General features: G+C 43.5%; 2 protein-coding genes across 12 annotated transcripts in view; one reads left to right on the top strand and one right to left on the bottom strand.

Moving 5' to 3' along the window:
• The window catches only part of LOC139702945 (caspase recruitment domain-containing protein 11-like), a 76136-nt gene extending 74115 nt beyond the window's left edge, over window positions 1-2021 (bottom strand). For 3 of the 4 annotated variants that reach the window (XM_071605675.1, XM_071605678.1, XM_071605676.1), the window contains exons 1-2: window positions 1765-2018; window positions 740-804 (exon numbers count right to left, since the gene is read on the bottom strand). The gene's annotated coding sequence lies outside the window, so the exon portion shown is untranslated. Of the gene's footprint in view, window positions 1-739; window positions 805-1764 lie in introns of all 4 variants that reach the window. The other variant, XM_071605679.1, reaches the window with a different exon arrangement.
• A 118-nt stretch (window positions 2022-2139) lies between these two features.
• LOC139702947 (speedy protein E4A-like) lies at window positions 2140-18661 on the top strand. 8 transcript variants are annotated; one of them, XM_071605692.1, is made up of 9 exons: window positions 2140-2938; window positions 8739-8811; window positions 10712-10826; window positions 12462-12794; window positions 13627-13685; window positions 14292-14377; window positions 16171-16339; window positions 16502-16606; window positions 18315-18661. In XM_071605692.1, the coding sequence occupies exons 3-8, from the start codon at window positions 10811-10813 to the stop codon at window positions 16559-16561; spliced, it is 723 nt and encodes a 240-aa protein (XP_071461793.1). In that variant the 5' UTR covers window positions 2140-2938; window positions 8739-8811; window positions 10712-10810; the 3' UTR covers window positions 16562-16606; window positions 18315-18661. The 8 variants fall into 8 exon arrangements, with proteins under 8 accessions (XP_071461793.1, XP_071461792.1, XP_071461791.1 ...); XM_071605691.1 differs by having other exon boundaries at window positions 2140-2947; window positions 8175-8811; XM_071605690.1 differs by lacking the exon at window positions 10712-10826.
• The last annotated feature ends 1338 nt before the right edge of the window (window positions 18662-19999 follow it).

Raw genomic sequence — 19999 nt, 5'->3', positions numbered from 1 at the left:
CAGAGTGTCTAAGACAACGATGGGCTATTAGCCCTGGGTGTGCATGTTAGAAATACCCAGTGTACATTAGGTCACTGGCAACCTTCACCAGAACAGGATGAGGGAAGTGTCAGGCACAGAATGGAGACCGTGGGAGGCAGGATAAAATGGGAATGGGAAATGAGGACACCTCTGCCAGGGATTTCTACTGCATTGTCTGCTGTGCAACCCAGACCAACCTGCAGAAAGAACTGCTTAGACTCACTTAAGGGTGAAGCCATTCCTCCAGCTAATCCAGGCTTTATCCCTGCATGGAGCAAAATGTCCATATGGCAAAGTTTTAGTCACCAGAAAGATCGTGTGTGCTGAGTCCTTCCTGGGCACTATGCTGTCTGCTCACATGACAGAAAAGTAAGGTATCAGTGGCAGCAGCTTACAGGTTATTATTTGGGAAGGCTATTCACAATTACATCAAAGAAATGTTTAAAATCCACGAGAAAGGAAACATATCATTTATGGTCAATGTAAGTCAAGGAATGTACGATATTTATACTTTTTTGCCAAAAATAGGAGACATACATGTACTATGGTTTTAAGAACTCTTTAGGGATCATGCTATTTATACATATGAATATAGAAAATCTGCTGAGTGCTGATTGCTACCATTTTGATTATATCTTGACTCTTTCTATTTTCATGTTTTGAAGTTGGAACTCTTATTGCCTCAGGACAGAATAAACACATGAACAGAAAAACTCACCAGGGATTTACTCATGTTCTGCTGCTCTCGGAAAAATATGGAGAATTGTGAAAGCAGAGGCGGATCTGGGAAAGAAAAATGCAAGCAGCGTCATTATAAGTTATCTGACCTGTCACAGCAGGAATCTCCTGCATAAAAACCTACCCAGAAAGTTCTGAGGACACAATATGGAAGACTGTCTCATTAGGCCTTTTCAGAAGGGATTGGAAAATTGGAAAATACTCAGGATGGTGCCTACCTATATGTTCGCAACCCACACATAATTAGAGGTGAATAAGTGTGAATTAACGTCAAATTTAATTGAAATAATGTGTTATCCTTAAATGTAAGCTAAAAAAAAAAGGAATTCTGCTACAGAAAACTCATTTACTTTCTTACTTTTCAAACTACTGAAGATCAGAAAATTCATGAAATTCTCTGACTTACAGTCACCATGGTTGGGACTTTAATCATACAAATGTGAGTGGCCTGCTCAAAAAGATATCCTATTAAGAAATGTAGTAACTTATATGTAATACAGTAGAAGGAACCAGGCCTAGAAGTGCCTAAAAACACCTGGGTAACCTTTGTCAAATCATCCACCATGTCCTCCTCTATCAAACGAGGCAGTAAAAGGCTTTCCTGGATCCACACTGCATGACTCGACAAAGGCAGAACTAAGAGGCAAACGGTAAGGAACAGCGTTGCTGATGGACCTTTAGAGACATCTGGAGCACTACGAGGAGGAGGAGGAAAGGGAGTCGGGGTGGAGAAAGGACTGCAGCCAGAAATCCCAGATGAGGCCGGTGTCCACTCCTCCTCAGGTACACTGTCCTCAAAGACCCACCCACCGAGCGTCTTGTCCCTCCTAGAGCTGCACAGCATCGACCCCAGGCGCGGGCGGTTCCCGTGGGTCTCTGCAGCTCCGGGATGTCCGCCCTCGCCCTCGCCAGGCCTTTCTGCTACTAAGGAGTCGGGGCTGGACCTAACGCACAACCTCGGGCCGCGCCTCCCTCCTGGACCCAGATCCGCCCCTTAGGACTCACCGTGCCGCGGAGCGCCGGCCCGGGTCGCGCAGCCCCTCTGCCGCCACTGCTGCTGCTTGATCCTCGGGCCCTCCGCCGCGAGCTCGGTCCTCGAGGTAGCGGTCAAGCCAGGGGGGACTCCGGGACACACAGCCTGCGCCCTTCGGCGATCACCCCACAGACTCCGCGGTCCTGGTCACCAGAGGCCCCAGACAGAAAACCAGGGCGGCGGTCACCTGGACGGACAGGAAGCCAGGGCGATGCCGCGGCGAGGCGCATGCGTGAACACGCACGCAGGGAGAACTGCACATGCGCAGGACGCTGCCGGAAGCCTGCGGAATCCCTGCTCGGACTCTATTTCCCAAAAGTCTGCGCGCCGCCGGACTTAGGGAATGATGCAAAGGTCTCTGCCTCGTCCTGCTGTTAAGAGGTGCTGTGCTAAGAGCCCTGGCCGCTGCAAACCCCGCGCTCGGTTTCGCATTTTTCTCCGGTCCCTTTCGGCTTCTAGCAGCCGGTTGTGTGGTTGGTCCCGGGAGCCCAGGTTCTCTCTTCCTCAGAGCCTTCGGTTGGGACCAATGTTCTGACAAACCGAAGAAGGGTGTGTCCTGCAGAAGTTTCTCAAAGGCTAGGCTACAGCAGTTGTCCAGCGATGCTCTCCAAGGAAGGGAAAGAAGACAGAAACCGTAGCTTTTCCAGATCGCACAAGTAATGTGCCCAAACTGCAAAAAGACAGCGCACACCAACTGAAAGGAACCACCTGTGACTGTGCCTGTCCGAGAAGATCACGTTTAGAGTTAGGGACAAATGTCCATCCTCGAAAAGGAGACCATAAGCACAATGGGTTCTCACTATTTTGGGCTGAAATAATGCAACAGTTCTCTGGCCTAATTGGTTCTTAAAAGCTGGTGGGGGAAATAGTAAAAACAAAATCTGCCAACCCAGAAACTCCTCTGCACAAATGCAGAAAGTGAAGACAACCGTTTTTATCCCGAGGAAGCATTGAGCCAGACTGTGATGCGCATCCTAGGCGAACCACTAAGGAGACTGCAGGAGGACGCCTCGCCTTTCTAATACCAAGCAGGGACCCTCCAGCCCGCGCACCCGGGCTCAGGATAAACTGCAGCTGGTCCTGGGTGAAAGCACTTGACGCACCGTGGGCTCGCCATTCTCACAGGACTCATCCTGAGTTCATCTGGTAATCGAGGTGGTCGTCCGAGCTCTTGCCTTTATCCCAACGAAAAGCAAAACTTCTCACATCTCTATGACAAGCAGGTAGATATAGCTCAGAGTAGGGTGCCTGCACCAAACTCCCAAGGTGACAGGGACATAGAGACGCTGTCTTCCTCAAGGTTTACATCTTAGAGAGATGACTCAGGCTTAGAAATGCATTCCTGGCTGGAATGCTGGCAAGCAGCTTATACCACTTTTTTAAAGATTTAGATGTGAATCAAAGGGAGACAGGAAATATTTCTAGGACTAGTTCTCTAAAGGAGAACCTCTGCAAAGGGAGGAGAGAGACAATCTCTACTTTTTGTCAACAAGCACAATGTAATCTTTTATTTCTTATTTATTAAGTTCTTTATTTACAATGCTGAGGATGGAACCCAGCTCAGCCAGCACTCTACCACTGAGCCACGCCCCCAGTCCCATCTTAAAAAAAAACCCAAAAAAAACCCATAAGATGCTAATAACAATGTCCAAGAATATGGTAAAATTAAAGGTGTTAATAAAAATAATAACATACTCAGGATAACCAACACAATATATTTTAATATAAAGATGCACTTTCACAAGAATATCTAAATAATAAATCCATTTATGTCATAATTACAAACTACTCCAGAAGAGGTTTTAAAAAATATTACAACATAAAGTAATATTACATGCTCTTTAGATGGGGCAAAAAAATCAAATCCCACATACCCCACTAGGTTTTTATTAGAGAATGTCTTTATGGTGTTGGGTAAGTCAGGAACCTTTCTGTGATTTGCTTTCCTTTTTTACCTTAGAAACTTACAGTTGTAGGTTATTAAGTAGGCGATGATTGGTGTCACATTCTCCATACTCAGAGTTGCCACTGGCCATCTGGATAAGTGGGTTAAACCTTTGACCCCACTCCAGTGCCTTCTTGAGCCAAGAGAGCACACCTACACTCAGCACGCCAATGCAGGTGTGTCAGATGCTATAGAAACATAAGTCCTTGTTCAGGAGCTGGAATAGAGATCCACTTGGGATGAGCCAGCAGGGAACCAAGATGGGGCAACAGGTCAGGGTGAGGAATGGGAAAGAAAACCAGGCTCTGAAATGAGGATTTCCAGATGTGTGCTCTCATCTGGGAGAGAGTAGAGAGGGGCCACCTTGGAAGGAAGATGCAGAGCAGGTGAAGAGGGAAACCCCAGCAATAGACACACAATTCAGCTCCAGTTGTCACTTATTGCTGTGGGACTCACACAACTTTCTGAGTGCAGTTTCCTTGCCTAACAAAAGGAAATAATTTCTGATAATGAATCAGATTCCTTATTTCCCCCAGCATTCCCTCCAGACAAGGTTTAGCATTGTTGTTGTAAAAGGAGAGAGATTTACAAGGACCAACTCCATGATCACAGAGCAAGCAAAGAAGGTGAATTTGTAGCTGAGAGACAATAAATACATACAATATCTATCTTTATTTCTATTTCTGTACATCAGTGCATACCAGCATCTTGAGGCTGACAATATTCTGTCATGTAGATAACACTCGTTTTGTTTCTGCATTCATCTGCTGATGGATATTTGTTTAGTTTCCTCTCTTTAGCTATGGTGAATCATGCTGCTGTGAACATATGTGTACAGATCTTTGTTTTAAGTACCTGTTTTCAATTCTTTGGGGTATATACACAGGAGTGGAATTTCTGGATCACATGGTGGTTCTTGTTGAATAACCACCAAGCTGTTCCATTCGAATTTCCACCAGCAATGTTAAGGGAGTTTCAGTTTCTCCGCATCATTTCCAAAATGTGTTGTTTTCCATTTTGAGTAATGTTAACATAGCCATCCTCAGTGAAATGATTTCTTATGGTGGTTTTGGTTTGGATCCCTGTTTGGATCCACTCTGGGATACAAATCAATCATTATTATTTTTATATTAACTATTATTAACTTTTCATACTTTCTAACATAACCCATTTCCCAAACAAGTTGGTAAAGTTTCTTTTACTCACATTCTTGAACTTTATCTTATGACATAACATACATCTCTTTGTTTGTTGCGCTTGTTCTATTAATTCACTGCCACTTATGTTTATGTTTGTTCATAATTCTTAGTTTTATATGTCACCCAAATAATATGTCAGCATAAGTCTCTGATAATTTCTCCTTTTTCACTGTTAGTTTTTATATTTCAGATAATATTTCATATTTTTTGCCAAATTCCCTCCAAACGATTCCACTGATAAGATCGTAATGCTGCATTCTGTATCTGTTGAACAATGATTGTCTTTGTTCACCTGATTTCACAGAGATTTGTGAAATGGATCCAAGTTTCTGAGCTTCTGCTATCAAACCTCCCAAACCTGGATTCAAAACCTGACTAGATTTGCTTTGTGGAGAAAAAAGATGAGATGTAGTTAGGTTTAAGTAAAGATCAAACAATTGAAAATGAGACTGATTATAATCTATTACTTCTGAATTTTGTTTTATTTCTCTTTACTCATCTGCTTCTCTTAACCACAACACTCTCAACACTTTCCAAAGAGAAACAGCAAACAGAAGTCCAACACTCCATCTATATTCTTGGTAAAGGAGGAATCAAGAGAAACGACATTTGATTTTTTAGGCTGAAAAACATTTCCACACATGGAAAAACTCATGCTGAATGAGAGAGACACCATACACGCACAGTCGCAGACTTGCGGCTCCAGAGGCTCACCTTGCTAAGAGCCAGTGGAACTTTACTATTGATGGCACTTGTGTCATACAATACTGTTTTCCCTGTAATCCCCTTTTAGAGCAGATGTCTTCTAGCCAATCTCCATAAGGTAACTTGGGCTGATTGACAGATATCACCTGAAAAATCCAGCAGTTCTCAATTTGAAAAACTTTGAGTTTCTGTAATGATTTAAAATCAGAATGGACAAAGTGCAATGGTTTCTGTCTGGAGTGTTCCTCAACGGCCCACGTATTGAAGGCTTGTGTATGGAAGACCCAAGGTGGCTATAATTAGGCTCCCTCACTGAGACTTTCAGCCAGCTGTTTTAGTATGTAGTCAAGGTCATGAGTATCTTTTATGACCCTGATTCAGCATATGGACTCAAGGTCATAAATATCTGCTGTATGCATTCACCTATGTAACCTGTTGGCACTGCGCCTTCTTTGGCCTGCATATAAAAAAGGTCTATGGAAAGACTTGGGGCGAGGATGCTTCCATCTCTGGATAAAACATGTCTACTGTCCCAACTGCATCTCACATCTTCTTCCACTGCCAGGATCCTGAATCTGTGTCCTAGGGTCTGAGCCCCTGCAGGACCTTCCTCCCCAACCTGAGGTGCTATTGGGATGTAGTAGCTATATTAGGAGATAAGGCCTTGCTTTTGGAGATACTTAAGTTTATGGATGCCTTTGAAGGGATATTTGGACCCTGGCCCCTTCCTGTTTCTTTGCTTCCTGGTTGCCAAGAGGTAAACAGACTTCCTATGCCACCTGCCATAATATATATACTGGACACCCACAGGCCCAAAGCAACAGGATCAAGTGACATGGACTGAAACCTCTTAGACCATGAACCAAACAAACAACAAAAAACCCTTTCCTTCTTTTAAGATAATTATCTCAGGTATTTTGTCATATGTAGCAAAAATGGACTAACCACACTAGGTTATGAAAATAATGTTAAGTATGAATGATGTATTCATGTGTGAGTATGTTAATTTGAGTATGCTTGTGAGCTTAGGAGCAGGTTGTGTTTATATGGGAATGTGTTCATGTTTGTATGTAAGTGATTTGGTGTATGCATGTGAGCATGTTCATGTGTTTGAATAAATGTGTGGCTTCTAACAACAAATGTGTAGTCCTTGGGCACGCTGTGTGTCAATAGTGGATGTTCAGGCAGTCAATCTTTGGATGCTTGAGGGACACAGCCTGATGAAATGGCCACCATCTCAAATCCTGGTGTGCCAGAGAGAGAGAACAGGGCTTTTTCCACCTGTAGTACCAGAAATGGATTACTCTCCCCTGAAAGCTAAGCTCATGATTTGAATTCTCAACTCTCTGGCAGGAATTAGTCACTTAGTTTCACCCAAGTACAAGGGATCCATGAAGTGAAGCTCTACCCTAAAATTAGAAAGGAAGTGAATTAAAAATTTTGGCAATACCCCCACCACAAATAGAAAATCCCCAATAGGAACCACATAGTCTCTAGGTGGTCTTCTTATGCCTTAAATGTTGTAACCCACTGGCTCCTCACAGAAGTCCTTGGGGTAGATACTGTTGTGGTCCCTATTTTAAAGATGGAAAAAATCAAGGTCTGAAAAAAAAATCAAAGCTCTGACCATGGACATGCAAAATTCTGAACAGGGAGTCTTTCAAAAACTTGGTATTTGCCAAGTCACATTTTGGCAGTTCAATTAATTTAATCCTTCCTTTCTCTGCTCTAGCTTTGACACAATCAATCAAATATGGTGAGAATCACTCTCATGAAGGAAATAGCAATTTTCATTCAGAATCTGAGTTAAACATCCAACATTTATAATGGAGTCTTCCTTAAAATTGAGTTCTTCTCTGGGGCTCGGGATATAGCACGGGTTCAATCACCAGCACTACACACACACACACACACACAATTGAGTCCTTCTCTTCTTGGTCAAATATCTGTGAATTCTGTCTCTGTACAGGTTCCCTGAAAAAATAATTTTTAATTATTTAGTCATCTTTCTGTTCATGGTACAAAATACCTCAAATAATCGACTTTAAAAAAGGATAGGTTGACTCATTGCTTTTGGGGCTGTGAGGAGCACAGCATGGTGGGCATTGTGTAGAAGAGCAAAGAAAAGAAAGAGTTGGGATCCAGCAATCCCATGCTAGGGCTCAGCTCAGCCCAGTGACTTATTTCCTTCCACTAGGCTCTACCTTATAGAGGTCCCATGACTTCATACAAGTACCATGGTGGGGAACAAGGCTTTAACACGTGAGTCTTCAGATGATCTTCCAGATACAAACTTAATCAATAAAGGTCCCTAGGTCCTTCCATGTATAAATATTCTCATTCAAGATTAGCTGAAAAATTGGGCTGGGGATGTGGCTCAAGCGGTAGCCCGCTCGCCTGGCGTGCGTGCGGCCCGGGTTCGATCCTCAGCACCACATACAAACAAAGATGTTGTGTCCACCGAAAACTAAAAAATAAATATTAAAATTCTCTCTCTCTCTCTCTCTCTCTCTCTCTCTCTCTCTAAAAAAAGATTATTAGCTGAAAAATTTAATTCTCCATCCTCCTTTCCCACCTCCATGCTGGGATCTGATGGATTACTACTTATGCTAAAGAGTGGAGGATAGAGACAGTTCACGGGAGGTGAGCCTCAGGACCTTATAAAAACTGTCAGCAGGACCATTTCAGCCCAAGGAGAAAACAGACCAGAGGCTGGTGTATCTGGTATGGAATGGCCAATAAACTTAATGTTTGCTTGTTATAAAAGTTCCTGTGACTACTCCATGTATCCCCTTCTGATTATTAAGATTATTCTATTAATAATCAATGGTCCAAAGTGTATAAAAATCCTCATCAAGTTTATGCTTTATACAACTTGACATTTGCTCTCAACTCGTCCATATCCACAGCAGGAAACTATATATTATTATAGCAGCACACAAAGTCATAGAGCATGCTCAGGTTAAGAATTTGGGCATTTTCCTCCATATGCTATCCCATGCCTTTATAGAGTGTTATCATGTCAGTCATTGAATTCCCCATGACTTTCCTATGCTTTAGTGACAAAACCTTGTATTAAATAGCCATCCCTTTGCAGGTAACCACATCGATCATTAGGCTGTGCAGTCTGCCATTGTGTGTCATGCCATCTAAATCCTACTACCTCAATAGTAAGTACTGGCTCATCCAAATGAGTGGGCACATAACCCATCTTGATATCTTCGTGCCCGCAGCTCTTCTATAGCATTCAACTCACCCTGCACAAATGTGAGCTTGTCCAGTTCTGCAGTCTAGAAGGGATTGGGGGTGCTGGGAGCCTCTTGGCCAGCCTTTGCTGCTGCTGAGCATGACCTGGGTCTAAGTCCTAACTAAGGAATGAAGTTGACAATGCTGACACAGAGACTGTAAGTCCAACTTCCAGGGGACATTTCTCTGGGTGCTTCTTGGCATCATGTAGAGAATGGAAGCCACACTTTTACATCTAGGAAACCACATGGGGAAGAGAACTGGAACTGGAATCAGCCAAGGCCTCAGTTCTTACCTCAAACTGTGTACCCACTTCACAAATATCAAGCATGGGAGCCTCTGAACCATACTTCTCTGATTCTCTGCACTGTGACCTCCAGGTGCCATGTCTCCCTAGATACCCAACTCTACCCATTGTCCTTTCTGCTCGGGGAAAATGCTGGCTCCCCCACAGCCCCTCCTGCTCTGTGGATTGGAAACTGTTTATCTAAATAATGAGATGGAATTACCTCTCAGGGATCTAACTTCCTAAAGACTGCTATTCCATATATTTTCCCTCTTTTAAAATGTGTTTTAGCTGGGATCCTGCGAATCCATGTTGAGCAGAAGAAGCAAAAGTCTGCCTTTGGCATTCATTCTCTTTTTTCCCAAGGATTTCACTAGTTTTAGGACAGAAGGGGTAGTTCTCCTCAAAGTCCAGAGACCTTGAGTCACCAAAGATTAAGGGAAGGTGAGAGGAGCAGACTCAGCAAGGCTTGGAGAACCTGCTGGGGAGGAGGTGGGCAAAGTTTCCCTGAAATTTTCCTATTCACATGGACTCCAGGGTCAAGCAAGGGGGCTGTCACCCAATAAGAAGACTGCAGGCTGGTTCAGAGGGTCCAATCAGGGGAGGATCCAAGGCCTGTCAGAGTCTTACCCTGAAGAGCCCTGTTCATACCTCACCTATCCACAAAAATGTTTCCTGGTCATTTCCTTCTGTATTGATTTTGATTTCTTTAGAGGAGTTCTGTGGCCTTCTCAAACCAGAGATTTGAAATCTGAAATTATAACAGTGAAAATGTTAAGTTGGGTGGTGTCTCAGTCCATCAATAAGAATATTTAAGGCTAGGTGCCAGCAGCCTCTGTAGTGTAGTATTCCTCCCTGTTACCTTATGCTCTTATCTCTCCAGTGCAATGATAGTCATTGTTGTATCAGACTGCATCCATAGGAGGAAAACAGAAGTGGAGCGGCAATGGTCCATATCCAACAGTATCTGGGCAGTTTACTTAATTTTTGGCCAAAGTACCCACATTTTTTAAGAATGGGAACTGCTTAATTGTAGCATGTCTAGACCAGGTGGCCAGCAGAGACAGGAATATGCAAACTACAACTGGAATCCTGGTAAAAAATAATCAGGATCTTCATGGTCCAGAAAAGAAATTTTAGTGATAACAGAATATTGATCCAATAGTCATTCATCACTTAACGAGGAGGATAAAGAGTGAAAATGTGCCATGAGTCCATATATCACGTGGGAAGTCACAGAATGTACTTACAGAGGCTATGATGTCTCCTAAGTTGCTAGGCAATATCTTATATTGTGGGACCATCATTATATATGTGGTCCATCATTGACCAAAACATTGTCACGTGGCACATGACTGTACTTGAAAACTTTCTAGTAAAAAAGGAGTGTGTGAACTTCTAATTTGCTATGGGAGGACCCAATCAGTTCTGAGGGTTGAAGGCATCATTAATGGAAATTGTATAAACAGAGCAGCCAGACAATTTGTCTTCTACAGTAGAAGGACCTGCTTCCTGACGCACAGTATTTTTCCCATCAGGGAGAAATTCAGTGGGCAGCACAGGCCTGTGAGGGAGCTGCCAGGGAACTTGCATGTCATGTGGAAGATCTCTGGGACCTCATCCAACGCCAAACATCCATGACAGCCAAACAAGGTGGATGCTCATTCCCAGCATGTTCCATGAACTAACTTGACTTTACTCCTGTTTGGCCTGGGTTCATTAGCATCATGCAAGACATTAAAATACAAAATGAAACTTCCAGCACAGCACGAATAACAGATGTACTTCTTGTCAATATGGTCCAACACTGGCAAAAGAAAGACTTAGAATCCAAATGTGGAAACAACCCGACGTCCACTGAGGGATAAATAGATGTACAAAAGATGTAGTCTAGCATGCGTGGGACTATTATTCAACCTTAAGAAAGAATTCTGACCCACCCTCCAGCAACGTAGGGTCTTAGAATAGTGCACAAAGTTAAATAATCAGGGGATAATTACACAGGGCAAATACTGTATGAGTCCACAGTATGCAAGACAGATGTGGTACAGAGAGTTGTCAAATTTACAGAGACAGAAAGTTGAATGGTGGTCAGCAGGAGCTGTGGGAGCAGAAGTGGGGAGTTACACAAATTGGTTCCATTACATGATATCCCACAGTGATGTCACAGCCATCTCAGTTGAGTATTCTATCATGTTTGCACAACTATGAAATCAACTAACAGCACATTTCTCAGAACATACCCCAATCATTGAGCAATACATGGCTATACCTAATGCCACTGAACTCTACACTTTACAGTGGTTAAAATAGTACATTTTGTATATATTTAACTACACTGTTTTGGTCAGAAGCATAAAGCATGATTCGACTATCCAGCAGGAAAGCAGAAGACTGAGTAGGAAGTTCAGAAAGAGTTCCCCAGTCCCATTGGGTGCTGTGTCACATCCCATGCACTCTCCCTGGCTTTTCAGGAAAAAAATACTGTCTTTCATGGGAGATTTTTCCATTAGTCTCTTTATACATGTGATGTGTTCTTTAGGGCAAATAAGTGGTAGTAAAATTTCTAGGTCAAGAGCAATACTGGTATACCAAAATTAGCAAGGTAGACTAGAGAATAATTGGAATTGAGAAGCAGACTACAGGTAATCCACAGGCACCATGACATTGTAAATACTATTTGAAGAGAGGGTGAGCAGGTATAGAATATTCTATGATTTTAGATCCTCAACATGTCTCCAGGTATCAAGGATGCCTAAGGGTACAGGATGTGCTCCCAGCACAGATTACTGAACACAGTGAAGGCCAATAAACATTCAGCAGAAGAACTTTGCCTGACCTAGTCTTCATATCCAGCCCACTCTTCAGTGTACCTGTGATCTTTTGTACCTATTTAGCTCCCTCTTGGGAGGTCTTATAATTTCTTCTCTCCCCAAATTTCCTTGATATTCTTCTTCCTTTCCTGCCAGACTGAGCTCTGAAAAGGAACTCTCAAAGGGGAGGAAAATCCAACCTGGGTTAGGAGATGAGATTCAAGCAGAGGAAGCTGGTGGAGGGAACATAGGAAGGATCACTCCTCTTTATGGGAGAAAGTGTCCATAATGAGCAAGAGTTTTTGAGGAACAGGGAGATGGGATGATGGCAAGGAGAATCAGGGACAGATGGTCATGAGCAAAGGAGAAAACAATAGTTGAAGAGGTTAGGGTTTCTGATGGGAGGTGGATTGGATGTACATGATAAAAGGCTGAATTCCCAAAACAGAAGCTTTACTTGGCTTTCTTTGCTCAGCCCCAACAGTAGAACCCAGCCTCCTACCTCAGTCCTCCAGCCAGAAGAGGAAGACAGAATGGTCATCAGATTCTGGGGAAGAGCTGGAGGAGGATCTGCCTGGCTTTTTGGACTCAAACCCCAGGGTAGAACCTGGCCTCCAGAGTGGGTTCTCTGGCCAAAAGAGGAAGAGGGAGTGCTCATCTGATTCACAGGAGGAACTAGAGGATCTGGATCCTGAGCCTAAGCACCCCTGGGATGTGGAGACACTGTGTGGGCTCGAGATGACGTTAAAGAGACAGCGTGTGTACCTGGTGCAACCAGAGCACCATGAAGTCTTTGCCAGGCTGCTAGGTAGGGAGATACCCCAATTAGCGCCCTCCGGTCCAGTTCTTTACACAAGAAGGAAATTTCCACTCACTGTACTTTTTTTTTGTACTAAATATTGAACTCAGGGGCATGTAACCACTAAGTCACATCCCCAGCCCTTTTTATTTTTTATTTTGAGAGAGAGTCTCTGCTTTGGGCCTCATTGCATTTCTGAGGCTGGCTTTGAACTTGTGATCCTCCTGCCTCAGCCTCCTGAGTTGCCAAGATGACACATAGTCACTGCACTATTCCAGTGGAAAAGATGTCATGCTAGCCCTGAACTCCCCATGCCTGGAGGACTCAGGACCCATCTTCCCTCAGAGATCCTTAGATGACAGAGGTTATTCTATCTTTGAAAAAGGTCCCTGCTTGGAATCACAGAGTTTGATTCCAATTGTCCCCCTGAAAGTGAACTTTTGCTGACATTCTGGCCCCAAATATCCTCATCCCTGAGAGGTGGGAAATGAAGCCAAGTTCCCACTCTGATGTGACTATCAAATGAGAAAATGACCTGAATAAGTCTCTAATTCGGAGGTGGTGCAGTCAGAGGTAATCCTGGGCCCTCAAGGTTTAAGTTCTTAATCATATTGATACCTGGCTGTTACCCAAACCCTCACTAAGTTGCTTCTCTGTGGAGTCTCAGGTCTAAGCCACGGTCCCTTGCAGGTGAATGTTCCTGCCCTCTTCTCATCCACCTTAAACATGGGCCCCAACCCTAAATATATATTCTCCAAGAAGGCCTGATTCCCTCCCCTCTATCTCACTCCCACTCAAGCCCATTCTGGTTTCCAGACTAACACATGAGCTCTGTTCACAGAGGATCCTGCTGTCAAAAGATTCCTGGCCTGGGACAAGAAGCTGAGGGTGTCTGACAAGGTGAGGTTGTTCTCCACTGGGCAGTGATCCTGCTCCAGCACAGCCTGGATGGGGAGGGCTTTCTAACCCCTTGGTCCTCTATGCTTTCTCGTAGTTCCTATGCTCCCAGGTCCTGGCCCCTTTGTGACTTATCAACATCTCCCTTCAAAGCCTAGAAGCTTCTTGAAGAGAGGACAGGTGGACCTTGCCTCTGCTTGGGTGCTTTGTGTTCTGAGCCTGAGGCCAGAGTCTTGCATGGCTGACCCTTCTTTGCTTGCAACCTGAGGTTCCTGGATCCTCTCCTCTCAGCTCTCTCTGGGACCCTCTTTTCTCCAGCTTACCAAAGACCCCCCTGACACAGCTGACCTAAATGTCCTACCTCAGAAGGGCCCCTCAGAGATGGCCATCCAGTGCACATCTAGGCCACCCCTCCTCCTGACTTCTCTGACTTGCCATCGACTGACATTGTCTCCCCGTACCATTCCCTGGATAAGCTGGTCACCCTACAAGGCACCATTCTCTGAATAGTGGCACTGTCTTCCCCAGCCTCCCATTCCTCTGTCCCCACATTCCTTCCCTTACAGGGTGTGATCTCTACATATGTTTTTTTTTCTCTCTCTGCATCAGTACCTCCTGTCTATGGTCATAGCTTATTTTAGCCGGGCTGGCCTCTTCTCCTGGCAGTACCAACGAATCCACTTCTTTCTGGCTCTGTGAGTATTTGGCCTCATCCTGTCAGTCAGGATTCATTTTCAGGGATGGTGGGAGGAAAGCAGAGGGGCAGGAAAGCAGAGGGGCACTAACCTGACCTGAACCTTTTAACCTCTATTGTTTTTGCTCTGGGTAAAAAAAAATAGCATTATAATAATATAGTTTTCTTACAATTCTCCAACTAAAAACAAACACTCAAACCACCTTAAGGCAGGTTTAAAAGAGTAAATGAAATCAAGGGAAACATAAAGCTCACCTGGGAGGAGGTGAAAAGGACAGCACATCCTGTAGAGAGTCGGGAGGGATGGTGATCTGACTACTCTCTGTCTTTCTTCCTACATCTACACCAACATTTATCTTCTGCCTCTGAATTTCCAAGAAAGATGCCAAATTTAGGTCTTGTCTGCACAGCACTGGTCCACTGTAAAATTCTCCCTGTGGATATCCCTCAGCTCATAGTTTTCTATGTATTCCCTGAAAATCTTTCCAAACCTGGGTGCAACCCCCTCTTAGTCCTCCTCAGCAACTGTGTTGCTCATGGCTTTCTAGAACAAAACTGGAGTCCTCGTGTGGCATTTAGCCTTCTCTATAATCTCTCCATCATTAAATCCTTTTACCATTAAATTCCTTCTGACTTTCTTTCACTGTTCCTTCCAAATTCCCTCTTCTCTCCCATCACCTTGTGTTTCCTGTCGAGCTGACTCCACACATTTGTACCTAAAGAAAATGAACTATCCTTCAAATCAACTAAAACACTGAAACCTACCTGGGTATGGTCTTGCTCACTCACACTCCTAGCTTCTTAGAAAGCACAGGTGGGAGGAAACTGGAGCCTAGGACAGCAGCCTGACAACAGAGAGAGAGATTCTGTCTGAAAAAAAACAAAAGAAAACACCACAGTCTGTGCTGTGCTTCCTGATCAGTAAGCTACTGCACCCTGGAAGTGATTAAGGCCATAATATTTTATTTCAGTTTACACTTTCTTATCTCCCCTGTTCCTTGCCCTAATGCCATTGGATGGAACACCTTAGGAAGGCAGGGTCCTATCAAAATATTCATACATTGTTAAGACACTCAGCTCAATTATCTTGATCTTGATCTTGCAAGAATTTATTTTATAGCATTGAGTCTATGAAGTGGTCATTATGGCATTTATTATAGATAAAGATTTCATTCATTCGTCTGTTCAACAGAACATTATGAAGTGTATTCTCTGTGGCCAGGAAGAGGGACCTTGGGAAGAGAGAGATAATAATGTCTTGTTGAATTAAAAAAACATATGAACCAGACCCTCTGCTAGCCAATTGGTAGGAAAGGAATGACTAGAGAAATTATCCAGAGTCAGGAACAAGCCTGGATACTACCTGGGTATGGTGTGCTCACTCACACTCCTAGCTTCTTAGCCAGTCAGGATTCATTATCAGGGATGGTGGGAGGAAAGCAGAGGGGCACCCCGCTGTGGTAGGGGACATAGATATGAGCACATGGAAGAAACTGAAGGGAGGGGGATGAAGATAGAGATGTGCAAACTGGTGTCAACTGCACTGGGTGTGGGTGGCAGGAAGGAGCCTCAGGTGCTCCAGCATCAGGTTTATCTTCAGCCTCAGGGTGTGAGAGAGGCCCCCCCTTCTATCAGGGGCCTCTGGACCAAGGGATGATCATCCATAACACTGGATAGGGATGGTGCGGTCTTGTCTAAAGATGGTCAGCCTGGCCTCGTTTGGGGGAATCTGACCTCAGGAGGAGGTCCTTCCTGGTTGTATCCCTGAGGAGCAACCTGATTTTTTTTCCCCAGCTACCTGGCCAATGATATGGAAGAGGACAACCAGGCTCCTAAACAAGGCATCTTTCATTTCCTCTACGGGAAGAGCCACGCCCAGCGTCCCTTGTTCCACAAGCTACGCTATCAGTTCATCCGTTCCATGGGCTGGAACACTTGGGTTTCCAGGGAGGAGTGTGAGGAGGTGGGTGGTGCTGTGTGTGCTTGTGGGGGGAGAGGGATGGGCTGATAGGAGAGACACGGAAAGGTGGGGTTTGCAGGTGGGATCTGCAGAGAAAACTCTGCAGGCTGCACAGGGAAGGAGTGGGCAGCCTTCAGTTTTTGTTGGGGTTCTTTTTCTTTCCAGATTCAAACTTACAATCCGGAACTCTGGGTGTGGGGCCGAGATCGTACCCTCAATCCCTAGAAGTCATAGGTCCATGGAGGCCTGAGGTCATTGGCCTGAGAGGAGGTATGAAATTCTGTTTCCATGGCCCGATGACAGGGACATTTATTGTCTATGATAAGAGTAAGATCCAATGGGCTGGGGATGTGGCTCAAGCGGTAGCGTGCTAGCCTGGCATGTGTGCCGCCCGGGTTCGATCCTCAGCACCACATACAAACAAAGATGTTGTGTCCGCCGAAAACTAAAAAATAAATATTAAAATTCTCTCTCTCTCTCTCTCTCTCTCTCTCTCTCTCTCTTAAAAAAAAAGTATTAAAAAAAAAGAGTAAGATCCAAGGAACCCAACTGCTGACCTACTCCTGTCACCTCCCACCCACAGCCACCCTCTACACACCATGCAACAGCACAAACATGCACACACAATCTGAATCTCCCGGTCAGCTTCACAGCCTCAAAGCCACAAACTACAGATGTACTAGTGGGTGCTATAAGGCTGCTCAGCCAGACCTCAGGAAAAAACAATTGTTACAGAGGCACACATGTGCTAACAATCCTTAACCCAAACCAGTTGGGCCCAAATGCCAGCTTTGATGAAATGTCTCTGTCTAACGTGAATAATATCCCATGAAATAGCCACGAGTTCCCCTCTCCCCCTATAAATTAATTGCCTTTTTGTGTGTATGTGTGTGCTGGGGATCAAACCCAGGGCCTTGTGCATGCAAGGCAAGCACTCTACCAATTGAGCTATCTATATTATATTCCTAGCCCTAAATTAATTGCCTTTTTACCCTCTCTTTTTAATTCATTTTGGACCATTCATCCCTTAAGGATACCAAGTATGGAGTTTTTTTTTTAGTTCTAGTTAGACACAATATCTTTACTTTATTTATTTATTTTTATGTGGTGCATAGGATCGAACCAGGATCCCGCACGTGCGAGGCGAGTGCTCTACCGCTGAGCCACAACCCCAGCCCCCAAGTATGAAGATTAATTTAGAACAATGTGAATGTGCCCCGTTAGGATATTCCATGCAACTATTCACATATTCAACAATGAAGATAATTTTCATTAACTCTATTTTCATCCCAGTTTGCTTTCAAACAAATGGCTTACAGACAGAACTAACTCCTGAAGGTATTCTGTCCACTGATTCACTGCTTGGGGGATGAAACTCTCCTCTCCCACAAAGATATCATTCCCCCTCAAGTTCATGGTCAAGGAAGTTTGTCAGAACCACATCAGGTTAAGAAATATCAGGGCATCTTCTTACAAGCAATACATCAGAGTTACAAATTTGGGTAAAGCATAAAGCAAAGATTTGGTTTAAATCATGTGCAAGCAGTCAAGTTAGGAGCAGACATTATCTGGAATTGTTAGGGATTAGATAGGGATCAGTCAACTGGTACCCTGGTCCTCGATGTTGATATGTTATTGATTTTCAGTTCAGATGTGAAGTCATTGGCAAGGACCAGGATGTGACTTATGGCCAAGTCTCCGTTAGTGTGCTCTAATCCACCAGCAGAATCAACTCAAGTCTTTGCAATGAAGCAGAACTCTGGGCCTGACCATATGAAACACCTTTTAGAGTTGGGGTCAGTAAAGTATGAGAACCAAAATTAAAAAGATGGTTCAGAGCTGGTGTCAAGAATGGAGGATCAGAGATAAAGGTTTGTAAGTTGGTCTAAGCTCTAGTTAGGGCTGGCTCAGTGTGTAACTCACCTTCACGTCTAGAGAACTGGGTCCATGAAGTCTAACAACTCCTTCTTCCTTCCAGATCACTGGGGGAGACACATTTTCAGCAGAATGTCTATGGGGACACAGGGAGTCATGAGAAAGGAAGAGAAGAACCTCTGTATAGATAGTCCAGAAGAACCAAGACTCTTCTAGAACAGCTGCATGTTTGCTAGAATTGTAATCCTGGGAGCTGGGGGTAGGGGGGATACTTCCCCTGGGAATGATGAGAAACTGGTTTCTTCTGGTTCCATGGTTTCCTGAATCACTCCCTACATTTTAGAGTGTTGAATACAAATCATCCTTGAGGTAAAATGTCAGAGTCCTACTTTTTATATACAGTTACTACAGTCTAGGACCATTTGAAGATGGCATGCAGGGGTTCTGGTGGAGAGGGAATTACTTTTAAACAAGAAATTAGAACCATAGTATTGTTATACTTTTGCTACATATTTCGCATTTTATTGGTTTATTTTGAATACGTTGGCTACTGAATTATTACTCTATTGATTTTAAATAATTTTAAGATAGTTATTGCTTTGAAAACATATTGTTCCTAATCAGTTATATGATGGGTGTTTTATCTGTTATATGTACCCAAGTATTTTCACTTTTTAATAGAGATTTTCCTCTTGTTATCTTTTTCATTTATATATCTATTATATTTTAGTTCAGTTGTAGTACCCGGAATTGCTGTACATATAAAGTTTCATTTGATGTTTAGTCTTCATTATTTAGTTGTGAACAATGAACTGTCCTTTTTCAACATGCCTTGACACACTTGTCCTTCATTTTAAAGAGGGTGTGTATTTTAGGAGAACACATGTGCTTCATGATTTTGAAGAGCACAGCACAGCACGTTCTTGGGGAAACTTAACATAAGATAAACACCTTCTCACCTTCGTGATGCATGTGATCATGTCAGTCTGGACTGCTTCTTTGCTGTCAAATGACACTGTTGATTAACGGGGTTCTTGTTAATTAACCAAATTTCTTAACTCTGAAAATGAATCCTCAGTTGCTTTTCATACAGGAAAACAACAGATAAGGTGGCAAACCCTAAACTAGAAACTAGAAGCAGAAACAGGGAGGACTTTGAGGGAGACAACCCATTTCAGAGAGATGACCCTCAGGGCTTTCAGAAGCACATTACCAGCTGGAATGCAGGCAAGAAGCTTATTTCGCTTTTCAGGGACAAAGAAATATTTCAATCACTGGTTTTCTCAAGGAAATGCTGTAAAAAAATGGAGAGAAGAAAAGGTCTCTACCTATTGGCAACATGCTATATTTAATCTTTCATTCATTATTTAGTAAATAATTTCCTGATTTTTAGTGCTTCAGATGAAACCCAGCTGGACCAGCACTCCACCAGTGAGCACACGCCCCCAGCCCAATCATTTTTTTTTAATTCAATGAAATTAACAATATCTGGGCTGGGGCTGTAGCTCAGTGGTAGAGCACTTGCCTCGCATGTGTGAGGCACTGGGTTCGATCCTCAGCACCACTTAAAAATAAGTAAAATAAAATAAAGGTATTGTGTTAATCTATATCTAAAAAATATATAAATAAGAAATTAACAATATCCAAGAAAATGGTCAAGTAACTGAACTAACCAACAATAACGCACACAGGATAATGTCACACTGTATTTTAATATAAAAATACATTCTCATGAAAAACCTAGAGAAGAGAAGAATTTATATGATAATCACTTCTGCTCCAAAGGGG

This window comes from Marmota flaviventris, chromosome 19, assembly GCF_047511675.1.
Source record: "Marmota flaviventris isolate mMarFla1 chromosome 19, mMarFla1.hap1, whole genome shotgun sequence".
In the NCBI taxonomy this organism is placed as follows: domain Eukaryota; kingdom Metazoa; phylum Chordata; class Mammalia; order Rodentia; family Sciuridae; genus Marmota; species Marmota flaviventris.
This window is presented reverse-complemented; position numbering and strand designations above follow the sequence as displayed.